Source organism: Lichenostomus cassidix, chromosome 5 (assembly GCF_008360975.1).
Source record: "Lichenostomus cassidix isolate B80296 chromosome 5, HeHo_3.0, whole genome shotgun sequence".
Taxonomy (NCBI): Eukaryota; Metazoa; Chordata; class Aves; order Passeriformes; family Meliphagidae; genus Lichenostomus; species Lichenostomus cassidix.
Window position 1 is genome coordinate 24,251,909 of NC_139486.1, and position 19,532 is coordinate 24,271,440.

General features: G+C 36.3%; 1 protein-coding gene and 1 long non-coding RNA gene across 9 annotated transcripts in view; one reads left to right on the forward strand and one right to left on the reverse strand.

Moving 5' to 3' along the window:
- The window catches only part of SLC25A21 (solute carrier family 25 member 21), a 232,825-nt gene that overhangs the window by 164,982 nt on the left and 48,311 nt on the right, over window positions 1-19,532 (forward strand). For 5 of the 8 annotated variants that reach the window (XM_085061873.1, XM_085061872.1, XM_085061867.1 and 2 more), the window contains one exon: window positions 10,140-10,223. The exons of 2 other annotated variants lie outside the window; for them this stretch is intronic. In XM_085061873.1, coding sequence (XP_084917999.1) covers window positions 10,140-10,223 — 84 coding nt within the window. Of the gene's footprint in view, window positions 1-3,575; window positions 3,829-10,139; window positions 10,224-19,532 lie in introns of those variants that run through there. One more of the 8 variants, XM_085061869.1, reaches the window with a different exon arrangement.
- Window positions 9,706-15,003, reverse strand: LOC146436182 (uncharacterized). The gene is made up of 3 exons (XR_014852568.1): window positions 14,840-15,003; window positions 11,711-11,776; window positions 9,706-11,169 (listed from the first exon to the last, which is right to left on the reverse strand). It is a non-coding gene; the product is annotated as an uncharacterized LOC146436182 (long non-coding RNA).

Genomic DNA, 19,532 nt, shown 5'->3' on the forward strand with positions numbered 1-19,532 from the left:
CTACTGCACTGATTGCTGCCCACAAACACTTTGGTTAAATCCTCTCTCTATTTCAAAAGTTGCCTTCTTTTGTGCCTTTAAAATTATCGGCACTTGGAAAAGTCTTGTTAAATCTGAAAGAATTCCTGTTTCCCTTTAGACTTAACAATGTTTCAGATACTGATTAAAAAGGGAACTCTCCTTTATTCCTGAAGTCGGTAAGAAATATTATGGAAAATTGTGTTAACTCTTGCAAATCCCTCTACAACTATAAAAGTACAAATGAGATCGTCCCTGCTGTTTCAGTCAGGCCTATGAACCTCAGAGCAATAGGATATTTATAAGAAAATTCCAGACATAGCAGTGGTGCCGTGATCCATATGACCCAAAGTTTCCAGTCTTTGTCTATCCTCCTGTCTTTAAGGAAAAACAGAGGGGCGTAAAATGAAAACTTGGAAGATCACAAATCATTGTTATGACTCATTATAATGAATGATTTGTGCATTACTTTCTGGAGGAGTTAAGTTGAGTTTGGGGGAAAAAAAGTCATGTTCCTTTATAATTTTCACCACTTTATGCCAGTTTTCAAGCAACTGTCTTTCCTGAAGCAACAGTGATCTTTTTTCCACACCATCCTGGGTAATGAGTGAGTTTTTTCAGCTGGAAGAGTTTGTTGTGATATAAAGGTGCAGCCTTACACGGCTGTGGTCAAGACTCTGTTACTATTTCCATTACAGCATTAAGTCTTATTTTCTGTTGTTTAAAACTGGGATGTCAAGTACTTAATGTTGAACTGCAGTAGTTTTAAAAATGTATTTAAAAATAAGAAAAATACTCTCATTGGGTGGGGCTGTTTGGTTCTGCAAAAAAAAAAGTATTTTGACAGTATTATAGCAACTACTGCGGTTCAGTTTTGTATATTCAAACTTATTCTGACCTCAGTGTGCAACCTGCATTCTAGATTCTCCTTGAGATTTTTTTTAGCATTAGTTTGTGTTGTTAACTGTTTATAGCGTGAGTTGTTAGAAAAATAAAAATGAAGTCTGAAAATAGCTGCTGTTTTTCCAGTATGTTGAATTTGTGAGAACTCATTTCCTCTATTTTCTATTATCTTCATACAGTGAATTAATAGGGTATATTCATAGGTGTCAAAGATTTCTCATTGCTTACTAGGATAAATGTTAGTGTGACACCAAAATTTCCTGAATGTGTGTTTCTGTATCTGTGGACTCTAAAAGAACTGGCGATCTACAGTTTGAACACACAGAAAGCTTCCCTCAAAGTTAAGCGAATACATTTTTGTTTTGATTTTTACAGAAGAAAGTGCACTATTTCTGATAAATTGTACTGCAGAATGCAAGTGCTCCAATATTTCTCTAGTTTTACTGTAAGTAACCACCACAGAGAAAGCAATAGCTCTGCAGAGGAAGTTTCATCCTTGCCTTGCCTTGTTGGGTCCTACTGTATGCTAAGAGTTGCTGAGATCACTCAGCACTGGTTGATAATGAATTCCATATAAGTTGTAATATTGGGGCACAGTTGGGTGGGTAAGCATTGAGTTTCAGCCTTTAACTCAGAATTTCCTTGGTTTGCTAGTTTAAGGCTGCATGTTTTCTGTCACTTAGCCACGAAATTTTAAAGGAAAAGAATAATCTTTTCATGGAAGCAGCATATGCATAGTAGGTAACGTCCATATTATGTGCATTAGCTATTAGTCATTTCAGGTGGTTTGTCTGTTAGTGAGATAGGGCATGTGAGTTAACGTTTTCAAATGCAGGGTATTTAGCTGCATTTTTCAGTAGAGTAAGCCTGATTGTATCCCTTCCAGTATTTTAAAAATCTCAGCCACAATATATTAATGAAATTGTTTCCTTTTCAAATATTTTCCAGCACAAAACTAACACTTCTTTCAGCAGCTCACAATTTGATTTTGGCTATTTTCCACTGAAAATGAATTTGGATTTCTGTGTTTGACCATTTCTTTCCTTTGGGAAAAAAGATATTTTTTGTTATCTTTCTTACTTTGACTACGGGGAGTAAGTGTAATGTACATTTTGTCATGGTTTGAAATTTTTTGGCGCTAAATCATTCTAATACCAAAAAGAAAAAATCAGAATACATTAAGTTGTGATGGGATTGATCTCATCAAAGAAATTAAAATGTTAATGAATACTGAAAAGTATTGAACAACCCACCAAAAAATGCTTCCCCTGCATCTTCATGCCAGAAAGCCACAAAAATTCTTCAGTCTTCTCAGAAGAAGTGCTGTGAGATTGCCATAAGGGACACTGAAATCAAACCTTTGTTGAGAAAACATTGTAGAAGTACTTGGCCCTTTCTATAAAAATTCTTGAAGAACATTACTTTCTCTGATGGCATATAAATCTTTATTACATTTTTTGAAATTGGGAGGGTTTTGGAGCAGTGCTTTCTGTTTGTATTTCAGGTATTGTCCAGTACTGACCAGTAGTAAGTGGTCATTTGAAGCCTTTCTATAGCTTATCAGGCACATGTTTTGTCTTACAAAACTGTGTTGAGATTTGCCATTGCATCTTTTTGGAGTAATAGAGAATACCCTTACCTTTCAAAGACAGCAAAATTACTCCTCTACCCTGGTATCACTTAACTGATAGGTGAAATGTTCATACCTACATTTAAACTTTTTAACAGCTCTAATTTGAAGAAACTTAGTAAGGAGTCATAGATCACAGTAATGTCACAAGACACAAGAATGGCCTTCCAGGAAGAGAAGATATACATTTTTGTAATAAAAGTTATACTGAGATAAAAACCTGGACACTTTTAAAGCAGGCACATGTTACACACTGAAATCAGCCAAACCACATTCTCATTTTTCCCTGAACTGAGACTGCATACTGGGGTCCTAACATAATTATTATATAATACATGATTTCTTGTGAAGTCTCTTCTAGTCATTAGTTTATATTCCTCATCAGTTTGTTTCTCTATAAGCTGTTTTGAAGGAAAACATATAAGACTTCGTTCAAAACTAATTAAAACCAGACTTCTTCTATTGATGTCTTAGGCCATGAGTGCCTTTTCATACTTAAAATCACAAAAATAGCTCCATAATCTCTGACAATACAAAATTAATCCTTGTGGTGCCATTTTGAATGATTTTTCCAGTTTAGATAAGTTTAGATAATGATTTTTCCAGTTTAGATAAGGGTCAAAAAAGTTTTGGGGACTTGCTTTTACTTAGGAAACAGAGATTACAAAAGTTTCAGAAATAAACCATCAGTGTGAAAAACAAAGTGCTGTTTTTACTGTTACTGGTTTCTGCAGATTCTTTCATCAGTGTAACTAGGTGCCTTATAGACAGGAAGATGTGGACAAGTAGTTCTTAAATTTGCCTATTGCTTTTACAGTTGGCACATCCTGGCTGATCTTATTGTATTAAGATCACATATATTGCACAATCCTTCACACAAAATGCTGAGAGATCTTTCAAATACAGCTGTCCCTTTTATGATCATTGCTGTCATCTTATGTTGTGCTCAGAACTTGTATCCAGGCAGCCAAAGCAAAGCTCCATTGATGGAACTGTACCTTGGACAAAGCCACATCACTGGCAGAGCAGCCAGTGGAACTCTTCCTGCTCTGGCAGGACTTGTGGGTAGGCTTTTCACACAGAACACTGGAGCAATTTCTAAAGGATAATGAAAACTTGTGCTGCTCACAAGCCCTTAACCGTGAGGAAAGGCTGGTACCTTCCAGGGAGCTCACAGAATCCCACGGTTGTATGTGGGAGCTCAGAAACACAGGAGCATTACAGGCCTTGGAGGCTGGGGTTGGAGACAGGCAGCTCTTGCTGTGCACCTGCAATAGGTGGGGATGACTCCAGCCTGGAGCCTCCATCCATACTTTACCTTGTTTTGAACCATGCAAGTGTTCTCAGTCTTTTTATCTGTGAAATAAAATGGACCCTGCACATTCATGAGCAACTCACCCTGAGAGTACCAGTGAAACACCAAAGCTGTTTTGTCATGTTTAAGACCTTGCTGTTTCTCCATTCAATGCTGCAGTTCATTCAGGGAAAATATTTTCAAAAAATGGGAAGTTCAGAGTAAGCTATGCATGGTAAGTTCTCATCGTCAAGGCTGAGAGAGTTTAGACCAAGTGTTTTATGTGGGTTTAGATAAATTGCTTTTAGCCAATATAAAGGGAGGCAAGAAGTGAAGAACTTACCAGATCCAGTTTGATGAGAATAGCCAATATGTTCCTGCTAAATTCTGCTGTAAATTGCTAAGTCTGTTGATCAAGCTGTAACTTTTGCCATGAATGTACTCCTTGTTCAGATGTAGGCAGTTGCTCCTTTTCATCCACTGGTGATGTTTCCTCCTTTTGCCCTACTTATTGTCATGGCAATTTCTAAGGTGTTTTTGTCAGAGACAAAGTACAAATCAGATAGCAAGAGGACAGAACAGACCTGGGCTGCAACAAGGCAGAGATCAGGTGTGGAATGGACACATTTATGAGGTGCAATGTTTGATAAACACATTTGTAAATGTGAGAAATCATCAGTTTGTGTTTGGTAATTTTTTATTTTACCATCATAGCTGATAGTTGATGTTCTAACTGATACAAAAAATCACTTTTGCAGAGAAAGCTTTCAAGGTATCTTTAAAATTATTTCCATTATTACTATTCTTTTTTTTTCATACTAGAAAGCCCAACAAATTCCTCCAAAATTCAAAGGGGTGCATAAACTTTACAAGCATCATTAATTCCAACAAAGTGAAATTCACTGGGAGGAATTTTTAAATAATTTTTCGTAATACTTCTCTACCTGTGATTCTGGTTTATTTCTGCAATGTAAATATGAAATGTAAGAAAATTCAACTAAAAAAATCTAACTGCCATTTGAGACAAATCTATGGCTAATATGGAGAATGACTGGAATAAGTTCTGTCATCATAAATAGTTATCATAGCAATACTGGAATACTTTAAATATGACCTCTTCAGTAGAAAAATTTGTATCTTTTGCTTAAAATAATTAGGGGCTTTTTTGCTTTGAAAAGTAATATTCAGCTCTTTAACAGCTCGTATGATTTATTGTTAAAATAAGTGGCAGAATTATATCCTCAGTTATTATCCTGTAAGTAACATAAGCAACTCAAAGAACGTGAGCCAAAAACTGAAATAAATTATATTACCAAGGTTCATTTTCCTGTCCAAAATTTTGCATGAAATTTAAGCATCAGTAGATAGCACTAATAGTAACACCTGAATAAATGTTTAACTTAACAAATCAAAATCTTTTAAAAATATAATGCAGTTAATTTTTTATTATAAGCATGTGAACTGTGAAATAATGTATATTTATATAAAGCTTTAGACTATACATTTTTTTATCAACTTCTGCTGGTGGGGTAACTACATTTAGGAGTGTCTGGAATCATGGGAATTACTGAAAGTGCAAAAAATACATGTTTTCAGCTTTCCAAAGACCATACATTTATTTAAAAGTTGTTTTAAATGTGAAGTTGCACAGATATGTTAATTTGTTTTGCTGTTATGCCACATAATTATCTTCTTTGTAGTACCTAAACATATCAGTACCTAAGTTTATTTGCTTTGGTGCTGCATAAACCCCAAAAATGAATGGAAATGTTAGGAGCTGTATTCAAAACAGAGTAGAACATATGGTAAAATCCTACTAAGATGTGCAGAGAAGAAAAATACAGCTAAGGCTGCCACTTGTTGGCAAGCACTGCAGCCTGGTATAAAGCTTGGTTCTCTGAGTCAGTGTTTTTCTTTCCCTCTGAACTTTGTGGTTGAGAAACTAGTCAGCAGTGCTTGTAAAAGCAGCAAGAAATTCTGGAATTTGTGCATGAGGGTATAGTCTTTGCAAACCCAGTGGCAAGAATCTGATGAGTCTAGACTGCTCCATATCACATTGTGGTTGTCCTACATAACTGGGACTTAACTGCTCATTATGTGCTTCAACCTAGATAGGAAAATACTGATTTCTTTCTTTTAAATTTGAAGACAAATAAAACAATGTCAATATGAATTAGAAATACTTCTCCACCCCATATCAGTAAATAAAAGGGGGAGGATTTTTAGGTAAAATTGTGGTAAACACTGTAGACACTAAGTATCTGGATACTATAGTAGCAGACAACCACAAGACAACTTTGATGAGATATTCAGCAAACATAAACAAAAAAATAGCAAATTATAGAGGGACATGAGATAATTTTTAATTTTTTTTTTTTAAAGCACATGCATCTGCTTGTTCTATAGATATTGATTCTATTAGCAAAGACTACTTAGAGGAGTTTTGCAATACGAATAGGGTCAGAAAAGCATGATGTGGACTGAGGATTTTATTAAACTGAGAATAAAATGCTGGCTATTAAAAAACCAACAAGAACTGTAAGGAATTAGGCACTGGAAACAGATGCATGTGTTTGTGTAGAGTCATTGCTCCACAATATGATGGATCACTTGTTAAATGATGAGTGGTCTGGAGAACTGGTGAAAGAACTCAAGCATCTTCCACATTATGGAATTTCAGGCAGAGCCCATTGAGAGTTACTGATCAAGGACTGCTATACCCATTAAAAAGTGCTCTCTCATGCTAGTAAAATAACAAGAATTTAGATTTATTTCTTTCATAAGTTGTAGTGCTTATTAGTGTGGGTAAGTGAAACTGTTTTTATTTTAGATCATCAGTTTTCAATGCCTTTTGAACAGACCCCAAAACCTCAAATAGTTTTCCATGGTTCCCACTTTTTGAGATCCCACCCATGCTCTGCAGTGAACAGGGAAGGACACCAGTGTTCTCTTCTTAAACAATATCAGGGCACTTTTGTATCTAACAAAGCTACTGCGAAGGTACTGTTCATTCAAGGGGACATGGAAGACCAGGCCCTTTGGACTGCTGCTGCCAGCCAGAAAAGGAGATTGTGAGGTCCTCATGGTGTGGGAGATGGATGTGGGAGCTGCAAGGAGCCAGGAGGGCAGGCAGTCGATGCCTTGGCTGGTCCCAGGTAGGAAGACGTAACTTGGGGTGCAAAGTGCTTCCCACAGCTCTGTGAGCATTCCCAGGGCAGGAGTGCTCAGCACCACAGCATTCTGCCCAGAAAGCCAAGAAGCAGGAAAATGAGAGGGGAGGAAAGTTAGCTTGGGGCTCCTTTTTAAAGTGATAAAGTTTGCAGTAAACACAGAATATGTTGGAGTGTCCAGTGACTTCTGACGCTTGTTGGATGCTGGTAGGGAGTAGCAGGTCATCCATCCCAGCCCTGGAACAGCATCTCTGCACATATGTCTGTTCAGCATGTCGCTCAGGGCTGCCTGCCATCACACTTCAAAATTATAAATTAGATCAGAAGTTAGTGCTGCAATGGTATTTATAGGGGAATTTATCTTTTTTGGTCTAGCAAAAGCTAAAAGGATACAAGGCAGGCATCCAGCTTTCAAAAATGCATGAAATTCAGTGGTTTTATAGTGCTTTTAGAAAGGAATGGATTTGAAGCAGAGAAAGCTATTACATGTCCCCCAGTTGTGTTCATTCCTCTAAACAATCATTAAAAACAGGCCAGGTTATATTTTTTTTTAAGGGAATGCTTTAGCTCTTCTGTATTACTAAGATTACTAATACAGGCTGCCACTGCTGTCTCCAGGAAAAGAAACAAACATTCTTTTCAGCTCTTCCCTGAGCTTCTTATAATAAGTGCTGGTGATCAATTAGCTAGTTCATTAAAAAGTTATATATGATTTTATTGAGGCAAGCAATTCTGAGTCAAAGAACCCAAATCTCAGATCTAGGTTGAAGCACATAATTGGCATGTATTTTAGAATTGCTGTTAAAGCTATAAAATAGATTTACTAGGGAAGGAATGGATCCAAAAACCCTAAAGGAAGGAATATGTTATTTGTGTGACTCAGTGTTACAAATGGACTCATTTAAAGTCTTAACTACATTAAAACAAAAATCTGAAATAAATGTAAAGCTTCTTTGACTTAACTTCTCTAGCAAGAAGTTATCCTACATCTGATTAAACATAAATTACCTACAGGATTATTGCATTTCTTATGCCATTATTTTCATTATTGCTATCAAAGACGTATTTGTATTATTCCATTTAAATTTAGTTGAGAAGTTGCCAATGTGTAAACTGTAAAACAGAATTATATAAATATGTTCCCTATGTAGTTGAGATCCACTGTGACTCTGGGATTAAAGCCCCAGTTCTACAAACAGTTGTGCATGCACCATTTAGTGGGGAACCTTACACACATGCAAGTAGAACATTCCTGAGCATTTGCAGGGTGAATGAGAGCAAAGTGCATTATTCAAAGGATGTTTTAGAAACAGTGATTTTTATTTTTTTTTAGTTTACAAGCAGGCCAAATCTTAAAACTCGAAGAAAACAGTTTGAGTTAAGGATACTATTTTTTAAATACTTGGACAAAGATGTTACTTTTCTTTAAGAAAACTATGCAAGTTTTCTTTACGAAAAATAAATCCATTTTTTATTTTAAGCTGATATTTATAAACAGCCAAGTCTTAAACCTATTAAAATGTACATAGAAACTATGTTCTCTTGTAATTTGGATTGCTTGACTGCCACAATGTAAAAGCTTCTGTAGCTGATATTGCTGTTGGACTTTGTGTGATAGTATTGAGGGATTTTTTTTCAACTATTAGCCTTCCCGAGGGATCTTTTCAGACAAAATGTTATGCACCAGCTCTTATTTGAGTGTAAGCCTATTGAATAGAATTCTTCTCTCTGCCAACTTGGCAGCAAGTTCTTGTGCTAATAAAAGAGGTTACCCCAGATAGAGATCCCAGATGTGCCTGAACTACTTTTATTAGGACTTTGGAGGGACTCAGTGTTTCCTTCTAACTGTTTTCAAAAAAAGGTGTGGGCTTGCTTTCATAATTGCCCAAAGAATTGCATCACTAGAATTTTTTTCCCTCAAATTGAACAAAATTTTAGATGTGTTAGCACAGACATATTGATGCTCAAAACAGTGAATGCCTTTTGCCACAATGCAAACATTGATTTGACCCTACTGAATTCTGTGGGAGAGGAGAATATTGCTGTTTAACCTTGAGTTAAAAATATCTTGTTTGTTACCTCATATAAACGAGATTCAGGATCATGATCAGAACAAGTAACAATGGATGTTTCTCAGAAGAGTAGCACACTTGCGGCAAGTGGCATACTTGACTGTAATGGAAATTATTCCTTGAAACTGTTATGTAGAATTATTATTGTACCTAGTGGTAAAACCGATATAGTGATGGCTGATGTGGGGCTGTTTGAGACTGGAATTGAAAACAGCAATATTCTTTTTTTTTTTTAAGTGCTATTTGGTAAGTAGAAGTTTATAAAGAAGTTATGCTGTTAAAAATTAATCTAAATATCTCCATTCTATTTACTGGAATGTGCCATCTGCAGTTTTAAAACTGAAAGAAATAGGATTATCTAACTGAGATACTTAGTAAAATAATACAGTTTGTTAAACTCACTGCTGATTTAGCCATAAATCATAACTATAAGAAGTTTACAATCTTAAATCATAATCTTGATTTTCCTTTCAATGCCACAAGCTTCATGATGAAATCTTTATTGTTGTCAAAATGTGAATAGAGAAAATAAGGTTTTAATTAGAATCATTCATTGCTTGCTTGTATTGTTCATCTTATTACTGAATTATGTAAAATGAATGGTGCTGTAATAGCTGATCATGTCTCTACTTGATTTTTATTATAATTGTTTCAGATATAAAAAAGAGCAACACATGATAGTATTCAATTTCAGATTTTCAGAAGTGGGGCTTGACTCAAACACTCATATTCATTTCAATGAGATTTGGATCAGGCACAGGGTTAACAGCTTATTTTTCAAACAACTAGAAAGAGGTGTAAATGTCAAAGGTGATAGCTATGCTGTGAGTTCCATAAACTACAAAAAAAGTTACTACTAAAGCTCTATTTTTCCTTGGTTTAACAGATTCTATGAAAACAGTGTTAATAAGTATATCAGGAACAGTATATAATAATGAATCAGAGACATAAAAAAAGCCCTTTAAAACTCCTTTTATATAATAATTGGAAAGTTAAAAGTGACTTAAAATCCCTGACTTCTCATGCTGTGATGTAAATTGTATTTTTTTTAGGTTCCAAATTCAAAGAGGGAAAACTGATCCAACCAGTTACAAGAGCCTAGGGGACTGTTTTAGGACTATTTTCCAACGAGAAGGGTAAGAGTATATGTTTTTAAAATTGTCAATTTTATGTGACCTTTCTTAATCACCCATTTTCCAGACATTAGATCCTCTTTATATTCCACTCTTTTTTTTTGCAGTTGCAAGAATTTGGCAAACACAGTCTTACATAACGAGCACAATTTGAAAAGTCTTGATTAGTCTTAATTAGACTCACAATGCCAATTTTGGTTATTATAGTATGTTAAAGAATGCACAGCTGTGTAGAGACACTGGTGCAAACCCTGCTTCAGTACTGGGAATAGAATTGCTATCTTCACCTTTGTGTCTTCTTGTCCTGGTTTTCCCAACGAGCTCAGGCTGAGCAAATCAGTTGTTTACAAGCTCTGATGAACTGACTTTCCCAGTTACCTGCAATAGACAATATTTCCAGGACCTGTGTAAGCAAAATTCCACAGCTTTTCAGTTTGACAGAATATGGAAAAAAGAGTTATGGTCATTAGTTACTTGAATAGTACTGGCGTCATGAGGTACCACTGCTGTAAGCCTGAGCTCCTCCAAGGGACTTGGGTTCTGATCCAGAAAGGCATTTAAATATAGGCTTAATTTTATGAGCAGTCCAGTTAAAGCCAGTGAATGTAATGGGATCTATCATATGCTTAAAGTTAAGCCTGTTATCCACAGGAGCTCTTTGGGAGCTAGCCTTTAATCAAGGTAACTCTAATTAGTAAATCCCAGGTTTTGAGTAGCTGGCAGGCTTTCCATAAACTTTTAAAATACAATAACAACCCAATTTTTAATCCATATATCACAGAATCAATTTGGTTGAAAAAGACCTCTGAGATCATTGAGTCCAACCTATAGATCATTAATCCAATTGATATATTCATCAAAATGGAACTGTTCTTGTACACAGTGGCACAGATGCTGGGTGTGGAGGCAGCATAGGTGCAGTGGGACATAGACTTCTTGCATCCACAAGCTGTAGAGGAAAAACAGAGGTGAGATGAGCAGTGAAAATTAATAACTAGATCACTTTTGTTACTTGCAGTGAGATTTAGCTAACCCATACATTGCTTCTCAAAAGAAAACTAATTAAGTATAAATGTTTACAATAATGTAGAGCTATTTTTAAATGGAAAACTAATTTCAATAGTTGAACTGGTGAGCATGAAAACAGTATTTAACTCATCCCAACTCACTAGTATTTTTTGTATCTGGAGAATGAGTCTAAATCAAGAGACAGCTTCCAAGTTAATTGATTATTCATTGGGTTTTTTCCCTATGGAATTATTGTGCCACAATACCGGAACTAAATCAGAATATTTTTAATGTTTTTATCAAGACTTGAATCTGTGAGCAGGAAAAAGAATATGATTACATGAAAATAAAGTATATCTAAATCATGATTTAGCAGTGGATTGCACACAATTTCTGTTGGGCTAGAGCTTATACAGAGTTTTAGTTGCCTGTTTCAAAAGCAGTTAATACTGATCTAAACAAAAAGCAAATTTCATGAATACCTGTTTATCTTCAGGAAGTTAGACAGAGGTACAAATTCACATTTAAACAGACTTCAGTAGTAAGCACTAGGAAAAAAAGAGATAAAAAACCTCAGATAAACTATAATCTTAAATTCTGAATAAAAATAAGAAGAGAAATCAGTTAATCCTGAAAAACTTGTTTGCCTCCATGTGTCTTTCATTCCTGTCTGCACAAGTTGTCCTGTTTTCTGGAGCATGGTGATTATGACAATCAGTCATAACATGAGGGGGGAATGTGAACTATTTTAGTTTGTGGAAATCTTTAATCCTGATTACCCATTCTTTGTGTGACCACAAAAATATGCAGAAGAGAGTCCCAAGAAAGGGCTTCACATTTAGATACCAAGCAAACAAAATCAATTTATGTGGTGTTCAGATTCAGGTGTGTAAATCTGTGAGAAGGGTATAAGAAACACATTTATGCCCCATGTTTATTTCATGGTGGCAATATGAAACACCCCTGATGGTGTGTGGCATTTTCTGAAAATATGTGAATATCTAAGTCTATAAAGAGTTTAGGCATAAACTAAAGTAAAAAGAATTAAACTAAACTAGAAAGAGTTTAGGCATCTTTCCCCAGCACTCTGAATTACCTTCTGGCATATGTGATTTTATGTTAAATTGCCTAAAAAAACCCTAATTAAATGAAGGAGCACAGTGGAAAAAGAAGTGTTCCTAATGGCCTGTCCCTGAAAATGTTTATGTTTGGAAATATTGCTTCTGCTGATTTTTACTTACATTTTTCAGTAGTAGCAACTATGGTAAGCTAGAATGTCAAAGCCCTGTTCAAACAAGACATTTCATAGTGCCTTAATTTTCTGACCTTGTTATGTTGAGGTTAAGTGTCCAGAACCTAGGAAGTGCTTATTTTTATGAACACATGCAAATGTTTCATTTGCTGCAATGCCTTTTACTGAAAATCAACCAGTATTATGTTGCTACAGTGTCACAACAGCAATCTGGTGATTTCATTGAAAGCTTCTTCATCACAAAAACCAAACAGAATTCTTTAACCATCCCTCTGATTTTGTTCTCATTACAATGAAAAGGACAGAAGAAGTAATTTCAGTCGAACCACTGTCCATTTCAAAGAATCAGAAAACTCCTTTATCTTTTCGAAACACTAGAAATATTCCAACAAAAAAATAACAAAAACAACAACAACCAAAAAAAAAGCCCTAAACAAACAAAAAAAAAAAAACCTACACAAACACACCTCAGGAAAATGTCCTACAAAAGCTCTCAAATTTTGAGCATCTTCTCTTTAGCTGGAAATAAATTTTCTTCGCGGCAAATTAAATTCTTCAAGGAAGGATCCATCCCTTGAACTCTTTTCTTGTCTCACAAGAAATGGGAGCCACAAAACATAAAATTTAATTGAGACTCAGTAAACGAAGGCTCAGTTGAACAGAGCATTAAAGGTCACATAGTTTTCTTTTAAAGGGAGGCAGGACTACTAACTCCAGGGATTTTGTGAACTTGTTTTGGGAGCATCCAGTCACTACCAATTGCACAGGAGCTGCAGGGGTATGGATCCTCTCAGGTGATGAGCAACCTCTGCTCAGCTGCATTTGCTAGGAGCCATGCAGTAAAAATTCTCTGGTTTCACTTATGAGATGATGCATGAATTGACAGCTCTTTGACAGTGAGGTAAACCCACCAGGAGCATATCTGTTTATTGAGGAGTGACAGCTTTATAGCCAACATAAAAATAATCTGATGCTTATTGGGGAAAATGTTTGGATACAGGATTAACTCAAACCATTAATAGAGAAAACTTTTCATTCTCTATAGATCCTACAAACAAGAAGTTAGATTGTGTAAATGACTGATTTTTATATCATCATGATCTTTACTGCATTTGTATTCATTTTCTTTTTTTTTTTGATAGTGACTTAGGCTGGAATTTGAAATGTAAGAATAAACCAATGTTCTAGCTGAATGTGTATGTTGTATCTATATTAAAGACACATGGTGTTGTGTCTCATATTAAGAATGGAAAATTATGCCCATCTGCACTGTCTTAATCTGCAGTTACAGCATTAAAATGATGGATGCTTTTATTTCAAGTCTGTAAACAACTTTGTTCTTATAAACTTGGATTTTCATGGGCTCATAATTTTAACAGTAAGTGTTCTGGGTTATAGTTGGTTTCTTTGGTAGGCACTCAGTTGAGAAACTTGTTACTTTCTCATTCGTTAACTTGACTGAAATAGGAGGATAGTAATGTCCTGGATTCCAGTTTTATAATTCAACACTTCAATAAGTTACAGTTTAAAGTGCTTGTTAGCCTTTCTTAGGACTAGATGGTCCTGGGAAAGTGCAAAACACAATTGTCATTCATTTGAGACTTCATTACTTCTGCTGAGTTATTTGACTATTTATGTTTAATTTGCTTTGGGAAGGAGCAATTACCTCCACATTTACACAGTCCAATAGCTTTATAATTATTCCTGTCTTGTTCTCAGCACCATCTTACCACTCTCTTGTACCTATAATTGTCTGTATGACCACACACACCTTTTCTTTAATAAGCAGCACCCTGATTCATACATTAATGGGATTAGGTTATAAAGCAGCACAAAACTTGTCAGCTATGGGTGGAGTATGTGGGAGAACAGCCAAGACTAAGCAGGAGCTGGATGAGTGCAGAGTCATCAGCAAACATGCAGAAGCTGGAGGGCTCCTGGTTTATGTGATATCAGCACTCATGCATCAATTAAGGAATTTGTTAACACTCTCTTTTGTCTTGCCTCTGTCCATTGAGTGACTGTCATGGTAACAAGTTCTTGAGAGACTGCAGCAATGCTCTTGAGGCCTGGCTCTCCCAGCTGGCTGCAGATGACACTGCTGCTGCTGAATGCCAGCAGCTCAGGGAAGGAGATTGGCAGAGTAGGCAGCCGTGCAGGCAAGCACCAGCCTCTGGCACTCACCAGCATCATCACTGACCATGCCTGCTCTCAAATAAGAATTGCACAAAATACAAATACTGTCCTGTGCCTGAAACCTTCCATGAAAGTTCCAACAAGGAAAGCGTGACATGGTCAGTCGTGCCAAAATCCCTTTTCCTAGTGTGCATTTATAAAGGAGAAATTAATTTCCACTTACCAGAGGCATAAATTCTTGTGGTATTGAAAGACCAGACTTTAGGCTCTGCTTTCAGTGCTCTGAAGCAAGCAGAAGTTGTAGATTAAGATGTTATTTCCCACACACACACAGCTATGTGCCCCACTCCTTGGTTTGTCGTTAGCACTTCAGACAAGGAGGAGCAGGCGTGAACTTGGACTCTTGCTTGCTAGCTACGTTCAAGAATCTCATTTCTTAGTAGAGACCTACATTCCCAGTGTCAGAGACTGTGATCTTGCAAACTGAAGTACAGGTACCTTTTCTTTTCTGCCTCCAGTACAGGAAAGTAACTTCCTCCTGAGCACTGAGGAAAGTCTGCTAGCACTTGTACTTCAAGAGAAAAAACTCTATACACTGATCTTTCTCTCCTCTACTCCTACTGGCCTGCCTCATACTTACAAACTCACAATACTTGTACCAGCCTTGCTGAAGTGAGCCTGCAGATGCTAAAAAAAGAGCACTACACCAGCAAAATGTCTATCTGGATATATCATGATGCATCCCCACAGTTCATAGTATATTGCTATTTTTTCTTCATCTGTCATGTTGTAGAATTATTCTGTGGATCACATTATTCTACATTGGCATCTTCTTGCCATATTATTGTGTTTATTGCAGACTGAAAACCTGTAATTTAGAGTATCAGAAAAAATTACCACATTCTTGTGTGAAATAATATAATCCAAAACATAAAGTCTCAGTCAAGGTTTATGACAAATTGTTGAACTGAGAACTCTAATTGAAATTATAAAGGACAGTGTAGTGGCTTAAAATGTGAACCTGTTAGCTTTCATGAATAAAAATTAAAGTCTTAGGGCTGAATTTTTGAACCTTGTTCTTGGTTTGCATACCTTTAAAGAAGAAATGCTCGGTGTTAGAAAAGCTAGTATTCATATATTTTAGGAAAGCATGAACTTGCAAAATTTAGGTAAGGACACAGCAAGTTCTCATAGTATGTAATTCAATTTATTAACTGTTTAATCAGTACATTTATTTTTGAACACAGCATTCCACAGCAGGTGCCCTCATGCCTGTGCAGTTTGGAAGACAGGATCTGCATGACCCTGTGTGAAATTGGTCCCACATATCTGCAGTGAAAAGAAAAATTATTCCTTAGCATAGATGAGGTGCCCCACAATCAAAGAATTTCAGAATTTCTTCTGGCTAATTAGCAAGAGTTCCTTCCTTGTAGTCCATTACATATATATGCAGAGCAACAGATCTGCTTTCCCTAAAACTGTTCTTGTGCCAGTTACCCTCGCTTTACCCCATGTATTGGTCTACTTAGATCTATGTACAATATCTGGTCTTACTGTTTTCAGTTTCATTTGATTGTTTCTACTTTATTTGGACTTGTGTCTTAAAACCATTATTTTTATTCTTAGTCTGAATGGGTGCTGAGCCATAAAATTTAAATGATGGTATAGCCTTGAATAAAGTAATCATAAAGACTACTTTCAAGATTAAAGAAACACATGAAATTTCACTGACCAAACTTCCCTGATAATTTACTTCAACATTTTGATTTATATTGTACCTGCAAGGTTTTAGATCAAATATGGAGACATATTTTGTGTATTTATACATATTTTTGTGCAAAGGAGACATCTTTTGTGTATTTATTTGAACGGTGATGTGCATTGTGCTTTCTTTTGTAAATACCCAGTTCTTTATCCAATGTCAAGAATTCTAAATGGCTGGATGCTTTTGCAACACCAGTGAGTCACAAAATAAAGACAGTACTTGTTCTTTTGACCAATAGGTCTCAAAACACTACAGAAGAAGGAAGTTCCATTATCTCGAACATACAGAGGGAGATATTGATGTGTAAAGTGTCAGGGAGTTAAGCAGGTCTGGACTGCAGCATGCACACAGGTCGTTCTCACAGAGCAGCCTGATAAGTGTTGCTTATTTGCCCCATGGTGGCATGTTAATATCAAAGCTCTGAGGAACATATGTGTTGGACATAAAATTGCATTATTTGATCCAGGTTTCTAATTCAGAAGCAGTCTGACGACTTATTCAGCAGCTCATTTTGTGAAGTAGTTTGTCTGTGGGCACACACGGATGTAGTGGCAGGTTTGGGCCTGAAGCTGGATACTCTGAGTGCAAGGTGAGCTCCCTGATCCATGGACTGGACTGCCTCCAGAGTCAGCAGTATTTAGTGATGTTACTGTCATGAGGTTTTCATCATCCCATTCAGGCAGGAATTCTCTGCTCCTGACTGGAGGTTCCCTACCCCCATCTTCATATGTTAACACTTGAAAACATAAAAAATGGCTTTGGAATGCAAAAAACTTTATGTGTGTAGCTGTCTGAAATGCAGTGAAGTAATAGTGGTGTAACTAAGGGCAGCATTTGACTAACCACATTTTATTACCGACGGACACACATTTTACTTGCAAAATTTAATCTGGTATATATGGCAACGCAGTAAACAAGAGCACTCTTTTAAAGATAATCACTTCTGGCAATCATGTGCTTTAAAGATGAAACACATGCTTATTTATTTCCCATAGGAACAAAACACAATAAAATCATGTCAATCTTAAAAGCATCTTAGAAGTGAATGGGCCAGACATTAACTGGCATTAGTTGTTATCGTTTGCTAAGGCCGCTGGAGGTACACTCACATTGGGTGTCTGATCTGCATTTTTAAAGGTTCAAGTTGTTGGTTTGGTTTTTTTTTTCAAATATTTTCATAATCGTATAGTTTTAACCTTAAAGATATGATTTCTCAAGTGTATCTCTTTTCTAAGACTATAATGTAAATAGAACTCATTATAGCATTAATATTTATAGCAATAGCTCCCTGGAATCAGATGACTGCATCATAAGATGCTTATATTGAAGAAGTAGAAAGATACCTACAGGAATTGTTTACAATCCATTTTAATCTATCTACTCAGAATATCAATAGAACTGAATTTTTTAGTAATTATTTTAACATTCAAGATTTTTTGTCATTTTGCCACATTAGATTCCTGATGTTTTCAAACATCATGTTTAAATAGATCAATGTGATAATTGTGCTTATAATAAACCCCTTCTATTAAGTCTAGTGTGTAGAAAATACCATACTATGCTTTATCATCAAATTTGCTGAATGTGTTTATGTTCTCTGAAAGTGAAGAATGTATCTGCCAAATTTGGTAGCCCAGGAAAGTGGCCATGAATTTCTCCTGCTTCAGTAACTGGTTCAGCATGAGAGACTGCAATGTTTCACAGAGGTGAACTACTGTGGCATTCCCTCTGCTCCAAGCAGAGGTTTTCTCCTGGGGCCCTGATGGGGACATTTCTGCCTGGCACCGTTCACCTCTCTTCGGGCAGGGACAGGGTGCTGCATCTGAGCCCCGAAGCCTCCGTGCCTCAGAGCTGCTGAGCTGAGAGCCACCTAGAGTTAGAAAACTGGGAAGAGCTCGTACACACTGTGCTCTTCGTGTTGTCCTTCTCCACGGCTTCCTTGGCTCCCCTAGGGCTGAACATTTCAGCCAGTGAGGATCTTTCAGGCCAGGAACCAAGTCCTGTCAGAGTTTGGATAAAGCCAGGGCTGCATATCCCCTGAGCAAGGATTTCAGGAATTACTGTTAAAGCTAAATGGCTAAGTTAAGCTTAAGCCATACTTTCAGATCACGCTGGTTTTTGGGGGACCTGTCCCTAAAGAAATTGCTTGTTCTTAAATGATACCTCTTTAGTGCCAGTAAAGTCTTCAGAATTGAAATCTATATTTAAAACATGAGAAACTGATTCAAGCCCTGATGGAGAGATCGGGGGATGTCTCTCAAATCTGAGCTGGGGCAAAGCTGTCATACTCAGCTACAGGCAGATAAAAGGATCTGAAATCTATCTGAAACCTCTTTCTTACCAAAGGAAATAGCTCTGAAATCTGATGATTACATTGTCACTAGTCAGCAGTAAGAATTAGTGATTTATCATTCAGGTAAATCTAACCATTGCATTTAACATTTTGTAAACACAGTAGTGGAGGCATCATGAAGTGCAAAATTAACTGCAGCTACGTGATATGTTTCTTTAAAAGACAAGTGGTTATTTACTTCTCTGTAATTTAGGCTTCTGGTAGCTATTATTTGATAACCTTTTCTTTAAAATAAAAATTCCACTGTATCAAGGAAAAAAGCAGTGACCAGAGAACAGATAAATCATTTTTATGTCCTTAGAACAGCTGACTTCACACTTTTATTACATTGTTTGAAATAGCATCTTTTCATCTGGAAGGAATCAGTTTAAAATGTGATTGTCAACAAAACCAGCTTTCTGTTTAAAATGGCTGCTCATGAAGCTTAGAATTATACTTTTGCCAGGATTTTCTTTTCAGACTGTAGTTACTAGAACCAAGAGATTTTAGATGGGATGTTCACAGGAAATACCTGGCAGACAGCATAAAATGCAAAGTAAAGCATTTTTATTCAAGTTGTAGAAAGCATGCCTGTGAAAATGAGTAACAGTATTTTAGGTCAAAAGCTTTGTTTTTCAAATAAAAGTTTCTAAGTTGTAGTTTGAAGTGGGTGAGAGAAAAAATTCTCTTTTTGTTTTTTTATGTCCTGACCTAAGTCATCAAACAACAGACATTTGGCATATTTCTTAAACTATATCTCATACGTACTTATGATGGCACTATTATATCTCTGTCAAATCTGCTTGTCTTTACCTCATT